Raw genomic sequence first — 15,215 nt, 5'->3', positions numbered from 1 at the left:
GAGGAAACAGCCAGGAGTCCTTGCAAGGTTACCAGAAATTACAGGCAGCTTTTGATGCATATTTTTAAGGTTAAGTCTAGCACTTTAAATGTGATGCTGTACCTCTGTCACTATGGAAGCCCTAAGCACAAATTTTGTGGGAAGTAAGGGGGTGGCTGCTTAGCATTACAACTGCTCGACAGAGCATGTATGTCCTGTCACAACCTGCAGCAGAGTCTGCATATCCCTCTGTCCTGTGTATCTAGCTTGTTGCACCATTCTGGAGAGGAAAAAATTACTTTCTATAAATATTATTTTAGCAACACATTTTTATGAAGTTCAATGTTTTAAGAGAATGTGGTACTCGGAAGTGCTCCACCAAGAACTGAATAGCAGCGATGGTCATCCTTACAATGTCCAGTAGGCTCCTGCTAACGAGGCATCTGTCTGGTGGTCCCTCCAGGCCTGCCTACATCCTGTGGGAAAGGCAAGGCAAAGAATCTCAAGTTACTGCTGACCCAGGCTAAGGCTACCATGCAGCTTAAGACAGCAGCCCTCTTGGACAGTCACTTATTAGCTGCAGGTTTGTTGCTGTACTGCATTATTTTCAGACCTGAACTGTTACCTTAGAGGCAGATGGATGTCCCTTTACTATAATCCTTAGCGCGGTGAGTTTGGTGCTGGTGTTTGTGGAACGAGCTGTGAATTCTTGGTGTACAATGTGATATTACTCTCATGTTGGGAGGAGGAACTCTTGAAAGGTGCTCAGTAACTTACTGACTTCTTTAATATGAAACCTATTTCCTTTATTAGTCTTTCAAAGCATGTGAAACTAGAGCTAGATATTTCTACTTACTTTATGCAACCCTTACTCCTTGAGTAATCTACTTGATTTCCCTTGGGCTATGTGGCAGCTTCTCACATGAGTAAGTTCAGAACCTTCTTGCTTGTCCCAGTTAAATTAAGTTGTATGCCAAGCCATGCAGATAAGGGCAAAGAGTTATATTCATCTTCTCAGCTGCTCAGTGATCAGGATGCTTTAGGAAGAAGAATTCAAACAGAATGAGACCGTATTACTGAGATTGGAAAACTGTTTGTTACTATGCAGTTACCTTTGCGTCATATTCCTCATGTATCATGTCAGTTATCAACCCTGGGAGATGCTGTATTTCTGAGTAAGAAAAGTCTGAGTGCCTTTTCCTCCTTTACATCTCCAGTGAGATTTTTAAGATGCCTATTTCTGGGGGCAATTTATTTATGACAAAAAGAAAAAGCTGCTTTTCTGGGGATTAAACTGATGTTCTCGGCTGATGTCAGAGAAAATACATAGCAGTCTCTGGTGGCCAGGGTGTGATTTGAAATTGTGATATAGAGAGGGAGAACTCTGATATGTTGCGCATGGTGTAATCTCTAAATAAGCATAGTAGGTCTGATCTCTGCCAGAGGAGACAAATCAATGGGCTAAAGGATTTTTCGCTGAACCAAACTAATTGCTCTCTCACTGTTAAAAGGAAATGATAGAGAATGATGAAAAAGTGGAATTCTCTTCAGCACTGTCTATAGGATGTTTTCTCTTAATTATTGGCTGTCCTGACTTGTTGGATTGTTGCACCAATTGTATTTTTTCATAGATCTTTTGTTGGTTGGTGGTCTAATAAATTTTTTAAAAATGAGTGTTATGGTATAGTTAACAGCTGTGCCTTTCAGGCATGATTTTTTTCTTTCTCAGGAAAAAAAAGTACAAAAGGCACTTTTAAACTGTGCATTTGAATAGCTCTGTCTGGTAAAGTGAAAAATACCCATGAAATAATGATGCAGCACAGGAATACTGCATTTTGACCATGCAAAAGGTCTGCACACATTTTTTCCATGTGGAATACATATAGCACAGGAAGCAACTCATGGTATGGCAGCACACTTATTCTCCTTGTGCTCAGTACTTTGAGTGAGTGAGAAGAGAAGGAAATGGGATCTCTAAACAAAAAAGAGAATGATAGGCTTATGCTGGTAATTTTTCTATTTAGTTTCATAGTGTTCATCACTTTAACAGGATGAGAAAATTTTGAGTAAAATTACCAGAAATAATATTCTAGCAGTGCTTTTTAGTCTTGGAGTACTTATGAATATTTCATGCATGACTTTTTTTTTAACCATTAAAATCTATATTTAAAACTTCATACTTAGCTTTGAAGCTTGCTCTGACTTGAAATATAGTAGTCTTCAGAAAATAGACTTAACTTTCTTAAAAGAAAAAAAACCTGAAAATTATAAAAACCTGAAAAAAAGAAACTTATCTTAATTACAGATTCTTCTGGACAGAGGATTCCCCTCCCCCCCCCCCCCCCCTTTTTTTTTTTTTAGGCAGATTAAGTTGTTTTTAAATTGAAAATCAGCTTGTGGTTTGGCCTCATTCCTGTGACTTAAACAGGTCCTTTAATTTTACTTCTGAGTAGTCCGCTGAGTTCCTCAGGTACTTCAGTGAAACGTGTATCTTGGAAAACAGGAGCTCTGAAGATAAAATAAGGCTTTAAAGACTATACTGCTAGCTTTCCCAGAATGGCTGAGACACACACAGTAGGGCTTCTCTCTGGCAGCTTGAACTGGCAAGAGCAGACCTCATGCCCATTAAGTTCCATTTGGTGGAAAGTCCAGTGTTGGAGATGGGCTTATCTTAAACATAAGGGAATTAGTCCAGCTTCCATTTAAATCATTGGCAAAGCTCCAGCTATATTCAACTAGAGGGGGGCTGAGGCAACAGGCACACAAAACCCTGTTTCCAGGCCTGATCCCAGCTTTTCTTACACATCCAAAGCTCATGCTGAGTACTGCGGTCACTTTAGCAGGATTAAGACTGAGCGGATTGTTTGGGCAGATTTATATTGCTATTCATTGTAAGAAGTACTGATACAGTTCTCAGTGATGTACAGTTAATAACTATTCATCTGTTAAAACAACAATACACCTGTTGACAAGGTAAACTGTGATTGTTCCAAGCAAATTGCTGAAGTGTGGTAGAATGTCATGTACAATAATCAGTTAAATGGCTCTTCTGTTATCTGTAGCCCTCTTCCAGCAAAGCACTTAGCCATGTGTTTGCCATTAAGCACCTGACTACCTTTACTACTGTTGATCTGACTGCCTTGCTGTATGTGGAGCACATGTTTTGGAGAAATAGGGCCTAAATTACTTGGGGTCCACTGTATTCTGCCTGTGGTATCTTTTCTCAGTCCTTCGGGAAGTCAGTCGTGCCCAAACACAACATTGGGTCTGATCAAAAATTTGTAGGGGGGAAGACCTAAGGTGGCTGTCACTTTATACTTTACACTCTGTCAGTGGGTAGCTATCTTGCATGCTCATTGGAGCCATAAGGTTATAATTTGTCACCAAAGTAGTGTAAGGAAAGAGGTGTGATGGTTAAGTGTCAGCTCAGAGATGCAGGGCTGTCAGGGAGACCAGCATTTAGCTGTGGGCTCTGAGAGTGTGTCTGCATGCACATCACCTCTGACTACTGAAGGTGATAATGACCATCTTACTCTTATGAGTGATTCTCTGCAGCATGTTCTAGAACAGTTCTTTTAACTAAAAGGGCATATTTAAATGTATTCAGACATGTCAGTGATCAAGAAATGCCCATTTCCAAAATTAGCCTCAAACTTTTCCTTTTCCCTGCCTCCTATCTGTGCTACATTTAAAAAAAAAAAGTAATCAGTGACAAAAACCTACATCTGAACAGTGTGCAGGGATCTACATACTTTTTTGCAGAGGGGCCAAAAAAATTCAGGCTCCAGTCTGAAAAACATAACAGGCCATCTTTAATTCATGCTTCTCAATATAGTGATTACAAAACCATACATAAATGTTTCCTTATGTATTGAAGTAAAAAGTATTATGTATATGGGCATTCCAGTTCACTGAGTTTTGTGCTGTATTTGTGTACATGTATAATTCTGGTTCCTTAGCAGGATTTTGAGGTGATGAGGGGGACTGGAGATGATAATGTAGTGGACTGTCCTCTACTAACAACATGAGGACCAATGAAAAAATACAGGTAAACAATATGACTTAACATAGCCTGAAAAAGACAGGTGAGAAACAGAACACCCATCATATAAAGATGAGATGAGAAGCTAAAATAACAGTCATGTTAGAAAACTATTAGCCATTTGGGATTTGAACTTGCCACTCACTGAAAACAATGGCAGAAATCCCACAGAATTAAATGCCTCAGGTTCTTGCACAGGACTGATTAAAAGCTATTCATAGAATAATGTATATCCCAAATAATGCTGTTATTTATCAAGTAAATTATTTGTCAGATCCATCATCCTGCCATTTCTTTTCTGGTAGGACTCCCATTGAAGTCAATGTGAGTATTGTCTGAATAAAGTCCTTTAGGATTGGGCCCGAGTCTACACAAAATGCAACTGGGGCAACTTGTTCCTCTTCTTTGAGTTCATAAAACCACACACTGGACAACAGGTAGGCAGGCAGCCGGGGTGCTGCACCTTATGATGACAATCGTTCTTTCACTGATGCTGGTTAGCCCCTTCTGTCTCTTTAATATACCTTTGCCACCTCAATTTGGGGTCTGGTCCTGTTAACGTGTGTGTACATATATGTAACTTGAGCCTTGCTGGCAGTAAGACCCCTATCTAGCTGAAAGTGAAGTTAACTTGTATCAGTGTCTGAGGGCTCTGGACTTCCTGGGGGTCAGCCCTTTGGGGTGTGCTGTCCTGGGCTCTTGTGGTGACCTTTGAGAGCTGTGGGGTGAGCAAAGTGCAGCTCTGACCTGGCTGAGCAGGAGGCTTCTAAGGCAACTTTCTCTGCTTTTGAATGTAGAAGCCTGATTATATGGCTGGTTTGTTCTTCTGGTTTGGTTTTTCAGCTTACAGGTTAAATTTTCTGAACTGAATTGTTTTTTTTTTTTTTCTCTAAAAAAGAAAATTAATCTCTTGCTATCATGATAGGAGCAAAGTTAATACAAGGGAACTGCTTAAAGGATATGCACTTCTAGCTATTAAAATACAACTCAGGCAACTGTCTACAGCACTGAGCTCAGCCTCTCATTACTACCTATGGGAATGTATAATGGTTAAATTAGCTGCAGGTGGGCTCCCCTGTTGCTCCAGGAGCACATTAGAAGCATCTTGAGGGTTGCAAGTAACCTTAAAGAAAGTAGACATAATGGCCTCGAACAATAGTAATTCCTGTAGCTGGTAACGTGCTCCATATGCCTGAAAGGCACTGTGCAAATAGGGCTGTTTCTGGGAGACTTCCTGGGTTTGGCTTCTCTGGAAATGGAGTGTTTTTGTGAAAGAGAATATTAATGGATGCTGAGCATAGTTCTGTGTTGAAATGTGCAGTAGATCAGTTGATAGGCAGCATGCTTAGGGCAGTGAAAAGATTGCAGAAGACCTCTCTGATGGTGACACTGGTGATCTCAGCCCCAAGAGGGGTCTGTGTCCCCCAAAACAGTACAAGATGTAACTGCTGCTGGCTTTTGTACAAATCGACAGTTTATATATGCAGCTGGTACATATGGATGTGTTTCCTAGTGCAAAGTGGTTTTTCTTTTTTTCTAGTCTCTGCAGTGACTGTTGGCTGGAGTTACCACTTGTCTCATGAAGGCTGTACAATGGCCTCCATGTCATCTGCTAGGAATTTCAGAAGTGAAGCAAACTGAGTGCGACTTCTCCAACCTGCTGTGCTGAGGGTTTTTATATCTACTGCTCTATTTCCACTCTGTACCTGTTTTCCTGGACAGCCCACATTCCTCTCTTCTCCCTTGGTACGGACCTCCCATCTCCTGCGACCCTTCGGTGACTTGAGCTGACCCAGATCTGCGGCTGGGACTTGACGGCCTGCAGAGGCTGTACAGATGCCCTGCACGCACGGCTCCGTAAAAACTTTTGCATACGAGCTCCCGCCGGGCTGCGCAGCCGAACACCACCAGTAGTCCCCACAGCTCCCTTTCGCTGCCTCGCGTGGGTCAGCGCGGTGGGGAGCCCGCGGTGGGGCTGGAGGGTCCTCAGCACCCCCTCTCTCTCAGCTCTGCTCGGGGCCGGAGCCCTTGGGCCGGGCCGGGGCGGGCGCGGTGTGAGGCTCCCGCCCTCCCCTCCATCCCCGCTCCCCCCGACCGCGGCACGGGGGGTGGGGGGGGAGGGGGGGCGGCGGCCCGCTCGGACCCCGCGGGCGGGCGGGGAGGGGCGGGGGCGGGCGGCGGCGGCCGCGCTCGCCGAGGAGGAGCGCGGGAGGCGGGCGGGGGCAGCGCCGCCGCCGCTGCTGCCGCCGGGACTGGCGCCCGGCACCGGCACACGGCCCGCGCCCCGCAGCGCTCCGGCCCGGCCCGCGGCCGCCGGGGGTGCGAGATGGCCGCCGAGGGGAGCCGCGGGGTCCTGGGGCTGTGGCTGCTGGCGGCGGCGGGGCTGTGCGGCGGCGTGGCGGCGGCCAAGTCCCCCAGCTGCCACGAAGTGCGGACGGCGTTTCAGCTGCGGCAGATCGGGCCCCTCAAGCTGGTCCCCGACGTGCCTACGGCCGGTCAGTACCGACCCACCTGCGGGTTGGCTTCTCCGCGCCGAGGGGTGTGGCGGGGCGAGGGTTCATCGGGGCCGGGGGTCGTGCGGGCCGGGCTCACCCCTGCCTGCGCCCTGGGAGCCGCGGGGCGTAGCGGGGTCCCACTCGGCGTCCTCTCCCGGCGCCGCCGTCGGGGATTGCCCGCGAGAAGCCGGTGCAGCGCGGCTCCCTTCATCCACCGCCGGTGTTCCTGCCGGTCGCAGGTAGCGGGGAACTAGGCGGATTTGGCACACTTCTTACTAAAATACTTTTCAAAGCCTTCCTAGGAAAAGAGGGGAATGACTCCTCGGTTTTTACATTGCTCAGGTCTTGCTTATTGATCGCTGCCGCAAGCACCAGACCTTTTTTCCCCCTCGTTTAAGACCGGCACGATCCCTTTGCGAAGTACCTAGAGCAGAGGCTTTCTCCCGTAAAGGATCCCTTTCTTACAAGGCAAATTAGTAACCGAGTCGTTAAGGAACGCTTGGTTTGCGGACCAGATGTAGGGATCGTTGGGCAGGCTGCTCAGTACGTTGTAACTTCCGAATTGGGAAGAGTTACCTTGCGTGTGAACCCGGGAACGTTGTCCTAAGGGAAGGCAGAGGTAACACCTTGGAGGGGTACAGTCGTCAGAACTTAGCTTTTGCTTAGTGAAGCAGTAAGTCTGCAGTACTTAATACTTGTGAAAGTTGATGAGTAGCGTGGTGTTCCCTTTCACCTTTTCATACAGTTCCTGAACAATGCATAACAGCAATGGAATGGAAAAGTAACACATAAGATTTTTTTTGTGCATTCTGTAATTACCCTGTAGAATTAATTCTAAGAGGATAAAAAATGATTAAACTCTTATGAATGACCATGTCTCTATCAAGATAATGAAGCTGCATCCTGGACTCTTACATGTTTTAAGAAAATGTTTACAAGAACTGAAATAAAAAAATCAAAGACTCAATCTCAATTTCTAGCTGCTTCATACTAGCCCAGTTGCTTGTAGGTGTGTGGTGGTATAAGTGTCAATTTGGGTTGTTGCTCTATTACTTTTTCACATCTCTGTCTTTTTTTTATTAAAAAGAAAAAAAAAAACAAAAACAGTTCAAAGCCTGCTGAGTTTGATGGAAAGACTTCTTATCTTAAATGAGTTTTGGATGTGTTTTCTGGCATGGGTTTCTGTCTTGGGGATTAGATTTGATAGGCCATTGGGCTGATCTCTTACGGCAACTCTTATGGCTGTAAATGATTGCACAGTGCTGGTGATCTTTAGCTTTGCTTTGCATAAAGTAGTTGAGATGGCGCTCAACTGTACAGGTGGCTGTAAAGTTGCCTGTGAGCAAGGAATCATTCCTCATTTTGTGGCAGGAAGAGATTTGCAGGATGGCATTCTGAAGCTTGAATTATGGTACTGTTCTCTTGTGCTGATAGGGGCATCAGATCCCACTTGTCTTTGAGAACTAAATATAAAAGCTAGTAAAAAAAGAGTTAAAACAAGGCTTTGCATCCATTTCAATGCATGCCTAAGCTTCTTCCCTGAGCTCTTTCTGGAAAAAATTCTTCAAACTTTAATTGAATTGATTGTTTTACATTTCCTATAAAATTCTAATACTGAGGTGAACCTTGGGGGAAATTGTGTTTCCAGGAGGAAGGTATAGATGCTGTGATACTTCAGAGAGGTTTTGTTGTATTCTTGTGTCATATTAAACTTTCCTATTGAATAACAAGCTCTCAGAAAACAAAGAGCATGAGAGAAGCTGAGGGAGGGTAATACGCTTTTAAATTTTAGCTCATAAAGGTTTCTTTTGAAGAGGATGATTGGAACAGAGGAGAGCTGAGGAAAAGTGGTACATATTGATCTTTCCTGTTCGCTAAGTATTCTCATCTCCAACAATGATTGTGTGTTTTAATGATGTCTTGCCAGGCAGTAGTGTCTCCTGTCCTGTGCCCTCTTTTAATGAAGTATTTTCCAGTGTTTTCATCTGGCAGCTATTATCAGCAAATATATGTTAATACAACCTCCCCACCCTCCCCCCACCACCAAAGTCGAGGTTCGTTTTATTATGCATTCTAACAACACACAAATGTTTAAGCATCTCCCCTGAAGACTTCAGACAGTTGTCAGTTAAAGCAGAAGAGGGGAAGAGTGGTAAGCAGCGGGGGGTAACACTGGAAAGCAGCATGCTCAGCTGAATCTAGTGCTGAATAAAGCCTGTGGAGAGCTTCCCACTAACTTCTGCTTGTGTGGGCCAGACCTGCACATGCACTGGGATGCTCCTCAGTCCTCAGTTGTCTGCATGTTGTGTTTGGCTTGGTTTCTATATAAAATAGACCTTTTGCAGTCCTGTTGTCTGTTTACTAGGTATTTTCAATCACAAAAGTGTTGAAAGCCCTTAGCTAATCTCAAGCCAGTGTTTATAGGCTAATACAACAAATCTGACAGAGGTTAAAAGTCTTAAGGATTATTAAGTTCTTATAACCTTCAGGAAAATCAGCAGCTCAGTTGAGGAGAGAGGCCCAACCCAGTGCTGGGTGAGGGATCAGCAGGCAGACTGTCAGGTGTATATTTTCTGTCTCTTATGGGTGGTGCCTGTTTCACCCATAATAAAATTAAGTCCAAATATTTGGGAGAGTTTGTAGCCTACACCCTCCTGTGGTATTAGTCGTGGTTGCAGTGTTGAAGCTGCACACCGATGGATCCCAGGTAGAATGACAGATCCCAGATACAAGCTTTGTGGGGGCTGGGAGCTGCCTCCCTGTGTTACATGTGGTCTGCAGACAGGACACTGTGATCCCTAAGTGCATAGGTGAGTTTAGAGAGGGACGTCAGCATGACCTGCAGTGAGATGGAGAGCAGCTTTGGGCAGGACCTGCCAGCCTCTTGTATAAAATGAATTGGCAAGAAAAGGAGGAAGACTCCTGGGGAAAATATGCTTTTGTTTTAAGGTGTGACATGAATCTGGCAGCAACGTTTCTAGAAAATCACCTTTGCAAGAGAGCTCTTAGAGATGCCTAGGACTTTCCTCTTAAATTTCTCTTCCACACTTTCCCCAAAAGGTAATAGATCTTTTTCCAAATCTAGTCCATGAACAAGTGCAGAACTAAGAGTGTTTTGACATGGGGTGGGTAAGAGGTATTTTTGAGCAGCAAATCTCCTTTGTCTTCCGCTAGCAGAGTCTGCTGCTATTTGGTAGTCTGCTTTTCTGGAACAAACTAAATGTTTCAAGGGTAATTTGCTGCAAATAGCAAACAGATTGCTCAGGTAAAGGTACTGCTGTCTTGGCTGTGATTCAGAGGAAGGGTTATTTTGTGTCTTCTCCCAGACTGGAAAATGAGGTAATACGTTCCCCATCCTGTACTTTGATTCTCACAGGATGAGCTGGGTGGTTTTTGTAGGAGCTCCTTGGTTAACATTTTGACGAAGGAGAATTATATGCTGTCTCTGAGGGTGAAGGGCTGTGTTAATCCTGTCAGGGGACTAAGCCTTTGGTTCCAGGGAGTCTAGATACCTCAAATCTGATGCGTACTGCTACGTATGGTATTCCTCCCAGACATGGGGCTGCCACTAGTCATACCCTGTGAGCCCTGGATTATATTACAGCATAACTGCACACTGGCATAGACCGTGTTTTAAAGTTCCATTTATTCACAGGCTTTTCCATGGCACAGACCATGGTGGTGGCTGGCTGTCACTGGTTTCCAAACGCACAGCAGAAAAACTTAACTAATCCAACTGGAGTGTGAGACTTGTCCATATTCAAGCAGTGAACTGTAGCAGAACCAGAATAAAAGTAGCCCTCTTGATTCGTTTGATAATCATGTAACCATGAAAACATTCTCTCTGTTTATATAGGCTCAATTCTGTCTCTTTTGCTTACTGACTAGTGTATAATCATGCAAAAGAAAAAAAAAGTCTGTAAACATCTATGTGTAGAGGTAGAATTGGGCTGATTTCTGGTAAACAAGGAAAATATTTGTCACTTGTGAAGGAGTTCTAGGAACTCTTTACTTTCTAAATAATCATCTTGTTGAGGACTAACAAAAGGATGATTTGCTTATCTTGCTGCTCTATTGCTTTACAAAGAGCACAGAAGCTGCCCAGATTGTGCTCAGGGACTCACTTCTGAAGGGCAGATTTTGTCCTATCAAAAGCTTCTTTATTCTCTACTGTCATCCTGCACCTTAAATCAGCAGAATTGTTCATTGCCATGTGTATGTGCTGAATATCCCATAGCAGAGCTGGACATGCATTAACGATTTATGCATTAAAACTATTTCACTTTCTGAATAGCGACAGGGAAGTCCTAGATTCCTACCAGAAGCTCCTTGCTGCATGTGGTGCATGCTTTAGACTGGATCTCATCCCATCTCAGCCTGTGGCAAAGTTCCCATCATGTTGAGAAAGGAGCATGAGCTAGATACCTTTTAAATTTGTCCAGGAATATCTGTTAAACTAGTTACTTTATTATGAAATGGGTCATTCCTTACTTTATTTTCATCTTTTTCTCTTTTATTACCTCTCAGCTCTTTATTTCTATCATCTTAATGAGAACACTTATTCCCCCAGTAAAGGTGCAGTGCTGAAACACATTTTGCTCACAGCAGTGTTCTGTCAGCCATTCATAAGTCTGGTGTGTGCCAGATGTGAAAAGAACTTGCTTCATTGGCTCTGGAAAGTTTTTGCCCCATCAGAATGAGTGACTAAAATCCTTTGGTGTGAATTGCAATTTATACTTGGGTTTACTGTTCACCTGCATACCTGGTTGTGTGGGACTGCTTTCAGCAGTGTGGATGAAGGGTACATCTAGGAGAAGGGATTGCTGGATGAGCACAGTCGCGTTAATGCTTAGAAACAGCGTAGGATGGTTAAGATTTTATGAAAAGACACAAAAAATAATCTTGTTTCCATGAGATTGCTTTTTCTTTCAGAAATTCCTGACAGTTATAACAAGCTTGTGAAATGTCCTTGGCATTACTTGCAGCTTGTTTTAACGGAAGGTTTTCTTCCTATTACATTTAGTATTTGCTTATTTATGGACACACAGACTTCTTGGTAGTTTAAACCACAGACTGTTGACCTGTTGGAGGGAGTGGACTGGTCCCATGTGAGATGGATTCTTTTCCCACCTTTTTTACTCCCTGAATAGCCTAAAACAAGGCCACTTGTGCCTCAGTTCCCCTTTCTGTGGGCTGTATCATGGTATGCTATTTTGAGGGATATTGCTGAAAAACTGCCGTGAAAGGGAGGTAGATCACAGCCAGACAACGTGAGTTATACCTTCATGTTTTCAGGCTGCCTTACACTTAAATCTTTCTTTACGTGAGGAAAAAGGCTAGAAGTTACCTTGGTTTCTGATGAACTGGAAGCTGAACATGAAAGATGTCCTTCCTTCACTACTTTCATCCAGAGGCAGTCCCAAGGAGGAAGCAGGCTTTCCAGAGTCTCTGAGCAGTCACAGGCTGTAGTCTGCACTTGCTGCAATAGCTGTTCCGAGCAGAAGAAAAGCTATCCTTTTGCAGCCTGCAGCTCCTCTGGACTAAGGATGCTTCTTTCATTAATCTTCTCAGGATTTTAGAGCCCTCTTCAGGCTCAGACTGCCACCAGAAGTGTTAACCTAAAGCTGGTGATGACTGTGGATGCAGGCAAGACTCATGCCAGCAGTAGTATCTTTTTCTCCCCTCTTCCTTTCCCATGCCTTAAAGTTCTGTTTGACACAGGACCAGCTGCCCACTCTGTACTGCCCTCCTGGGAGTAATCTATATACAAAAAATCTGTTTAAACTTACTTAGTGCCTCATAAAGATGGAATTGCTGTTCCACTGCCAGATGGAAATCTACAGTTCTCATATCCGTGAGCCTCAGAAAAAGCAGCGTCCTCAGTGACTTGCGTGAGCATTTGGTCCAGGTGAGTAGAAGGCTGGCTTAGTTATTGAGATCAACATTTCCTGTAAATTTCTTGGGAAGGAATCCAAGAGTCAGCAGAGAACCTATTCTCCCCCAACACACAATCTTGTTATCAAACTGAGTCAAGGGAAAGAGCCAAGTATTCCTACAATTCACACAGTCTATTCACTCCCTCAAAAATCTCTGCTGAAAAGACTGTGTAGTGATTTATTTTTTTTAACAGTCAGTTCAAGATCTGGCGATTCTGGTGTTGAACTGGAAGTCAGGATGGAGAACAAACGTAATAAGAAATGACTCATCCTTAAAATACTGGTGACTCTCAAGAGCTGCCTCTGTAGCACCTTATGTGCCACTGAAGTTTTGCTGTCAGACTGTAATCGGAAAGTAATAGAAAAACATCCCTCCCCCACCCTCATCCCAGTATGGCAGGGCTGAGCAGACAGTTCATAATCAAAGGGCAGAACTAATGAAAAGGCATTAATGTGATAAGTGGAAACAAAGTTGGCATGATAATAATTGCTATATAAATCAATAAAATATATAAAAATGAGTAAAAGCTTTTATAAAGATTAATCATGAAAATTGGCATGAACCTGAGGATCTGTAAAAAGCAAGGATATGTGTGAAATGCACCCTAGGCAGTAAAATGGGTTTCTTTTCAAAAATGGTTTTGCTTTTAGATGGTATAAAAGCAGAGCTATAGTTCCAAGTATTGCAAAGTCTTTGTAATTGAATCTTTCTCCCATGAAAGCACAAAATGACATGATAGAGGCATATGTCTAAGAATACTTCAAATACGTACTCACACTTACCAGTTTACATCTACTTCTAGAGGAAAATATGAGTTTTGATGGATCAGAATCAATTTCCGAACAGCCGCCGAGCCCATGACACAGAATTTATACTTAGTCTCTCAATCTCTGTCAACTTGATTAGGTATCACTGTTTAATATGATAGAAACATCATAATACCTATAAAGAGATATTTATAGATATTTGTTTCATTCACAGTAAGGTGACCTCTGAGCAGCATCAGTGAATGAAATGAGGTACCTAGCTAACGTTTAATGCTTTATCTTCTTAAGGATAATAAAAAAAACACATAGGGAAGCAAGTCTGTTTCCACTTTCTGCCAAGTACTTAAGATTTAATTTTTTAAGGCAATATATTATTTGATGGAAAACTGCAAAATATTTCTGTGCAATATCTTGTTCTGTTTGGATCTACGAAAGTAACTTGAGCCCAAGCTAAGAGCTGGGCCCACAGGATTATATAGTACAGACTTAGGAGGACAAGGATTTTCTCTCCTTTTGTGTCCTTCATGACACAGGATGGTCTTCTGTAGATCCAGGTGTGCTAGGAGACTCTGTATGGTCTGGACAGGGAACTGACTTGTTTTGTGCATGGAGTAAGGGTAGTAGGTCTGTGTGCCAAACCGATCTATTTTTTTGAAAGATAACAGGTATCCAGAATATTTGTTTTTAATGGCTGAATTTTGTCTGTTTCAAGAGCTAAATATTTTCTGTAGCAATGCTGATACTTGGAATTAGCCTTTGTGTCTGAACTGCTTTAGCAACACTGGTCCTTACCACCACCCTGTGGAAGAATGTAAGGACAATATTTGTATCCCCATTTTAGGGTGTCAAATGAAACTCAAGTGGCTGAGAAGACTTTGCCAATTCCATATTGAGACTTGTAGTCTGGTGGCATCTGATGGCAAGTAACCCTGCATAGATTAGAAATGCAATGTAACCGATTTCATTGCTCCATGATTTTCTGCAGCAGACACTTCAGCTGCCTCTGGTGGATTTACTTCTGAGATAAGAGGTTTCTGCACTTCCATAACAGGGTAATGCCCAAATGCTCACTCTGGATTGAGGATGTTCTGTTCTGTACAAGGTGCTGCACAAGTATACCAAGCCCTAGCATTCTTACAGACAGATTTTATAGAGTGCTTGAATGTCCTGGATCTCCTTGGGGGCTCTAAGTGCTGTTGCACAGCACTAGCACTTCAGCAGTATTTAGCAAATGATTTATGATGGTGCAACCACAACCTCGCCTCTTATTATGGATAAGCACTATTGCGTATACTTTCATGAGAATAAATCCATCTATTTTACTCTTTTCAGTACATCAGTTTTAAAGGATGGTTGTTAATTACCTTCTTAGTGTATTCATACATGCATGATTAATGTGTAAAGTTTTTACTTGTGAAATTTCAAGGCACTAGTTCAAAGAATACAGAAGGAACTTAAGACAGTGGAGGAATTTTAAATATCGCAGTGGATACCATTAAATTTATTTGCTACTTTGTGGATTCAAAAGTGTCAGGAAGTGTCATTAATACATGTAAGATCCTCAGGTTGTCTCTTCTGTTTCGATAGCTAAAACATAGGAATAAAGAGCAAGTGTAGCCAGGCAATTGCATAGGAACTTCAGAGCTGTAGGAGACAGAAAATTATTCCCCTAGAAGTTGTCTTTAATCAGCCTTTCCCCTTTTCTTTTGATATGTATTTTTTAGCCTGCCTTATATGGTTCTGTCCCATATTCTGCCTTTTTGTGTTCTTACTTGGGTTTCCATTAATACCGATGGTGAAGGTACATATGCATTTTAACCATGTATATATGGATTTTTGTTCTTCTAATGGCTCTGCTTGCTTCCTGGGGTCACGATCTTTCCCTCTCCACAGTTCTTCCATCACATGGTGGATGTGACAGCCATTCTGGAGGGCCATCCTTCTTCGTGGAGCTTGTTCTGACAAAGAGCCCCAGCTCTGCTGCACAGGCCACTG

At 43.1% G+C, this 15,215-nt stretch overlaps 1 protein-coding gene across 3 annotated transcripts in view; it reads left to right on the top strand.

The window, feature by feature from the left end:
• The first annotated feature begins 6,218 nt into the window (after nt 1-6,218).
• The window catches only part of LOC104046963 (glypican-5), a 396,666-nt gene continuing 387,669 nt past the window's right edge, over nt 6,219-15,215 (top strand). For 2 of the 3 annotated variants that reach the window (XM_064457302.1, XM_064457303.1), the window contains exon 1: nt 6,219-6,516. In XM_064457302.1, coding sequence (XP_064313372.1) covers nt 6,348-6,516 — 169 coding nt within the window. In that variant the 5' untranslated portion in view covers nt 6,219-6,347. The remainder of the gene's footprint in view (nt 6,517-15,215) is intronic. The other variant, XM_064457301.1, reaches the window with a different exon arrangement.

Source organism: Phalacrocorax carbo, chromosome 7, assembly GCF_963921805.1.
Source record: "Phalacrocorax carbo chromosome 7, bPhaCar2.1, whole genome shotgun sequence".
Lineage (NCBI taxonomy): Eukaryota > Metazoa > Chordata > Aves > Suliformes > Phalacrocoracidae > Phalacrocorax > Phalacrocorax carbo.
This window is presented reverse-complemented; position numbering and strand designations above follow the sequence as displayed.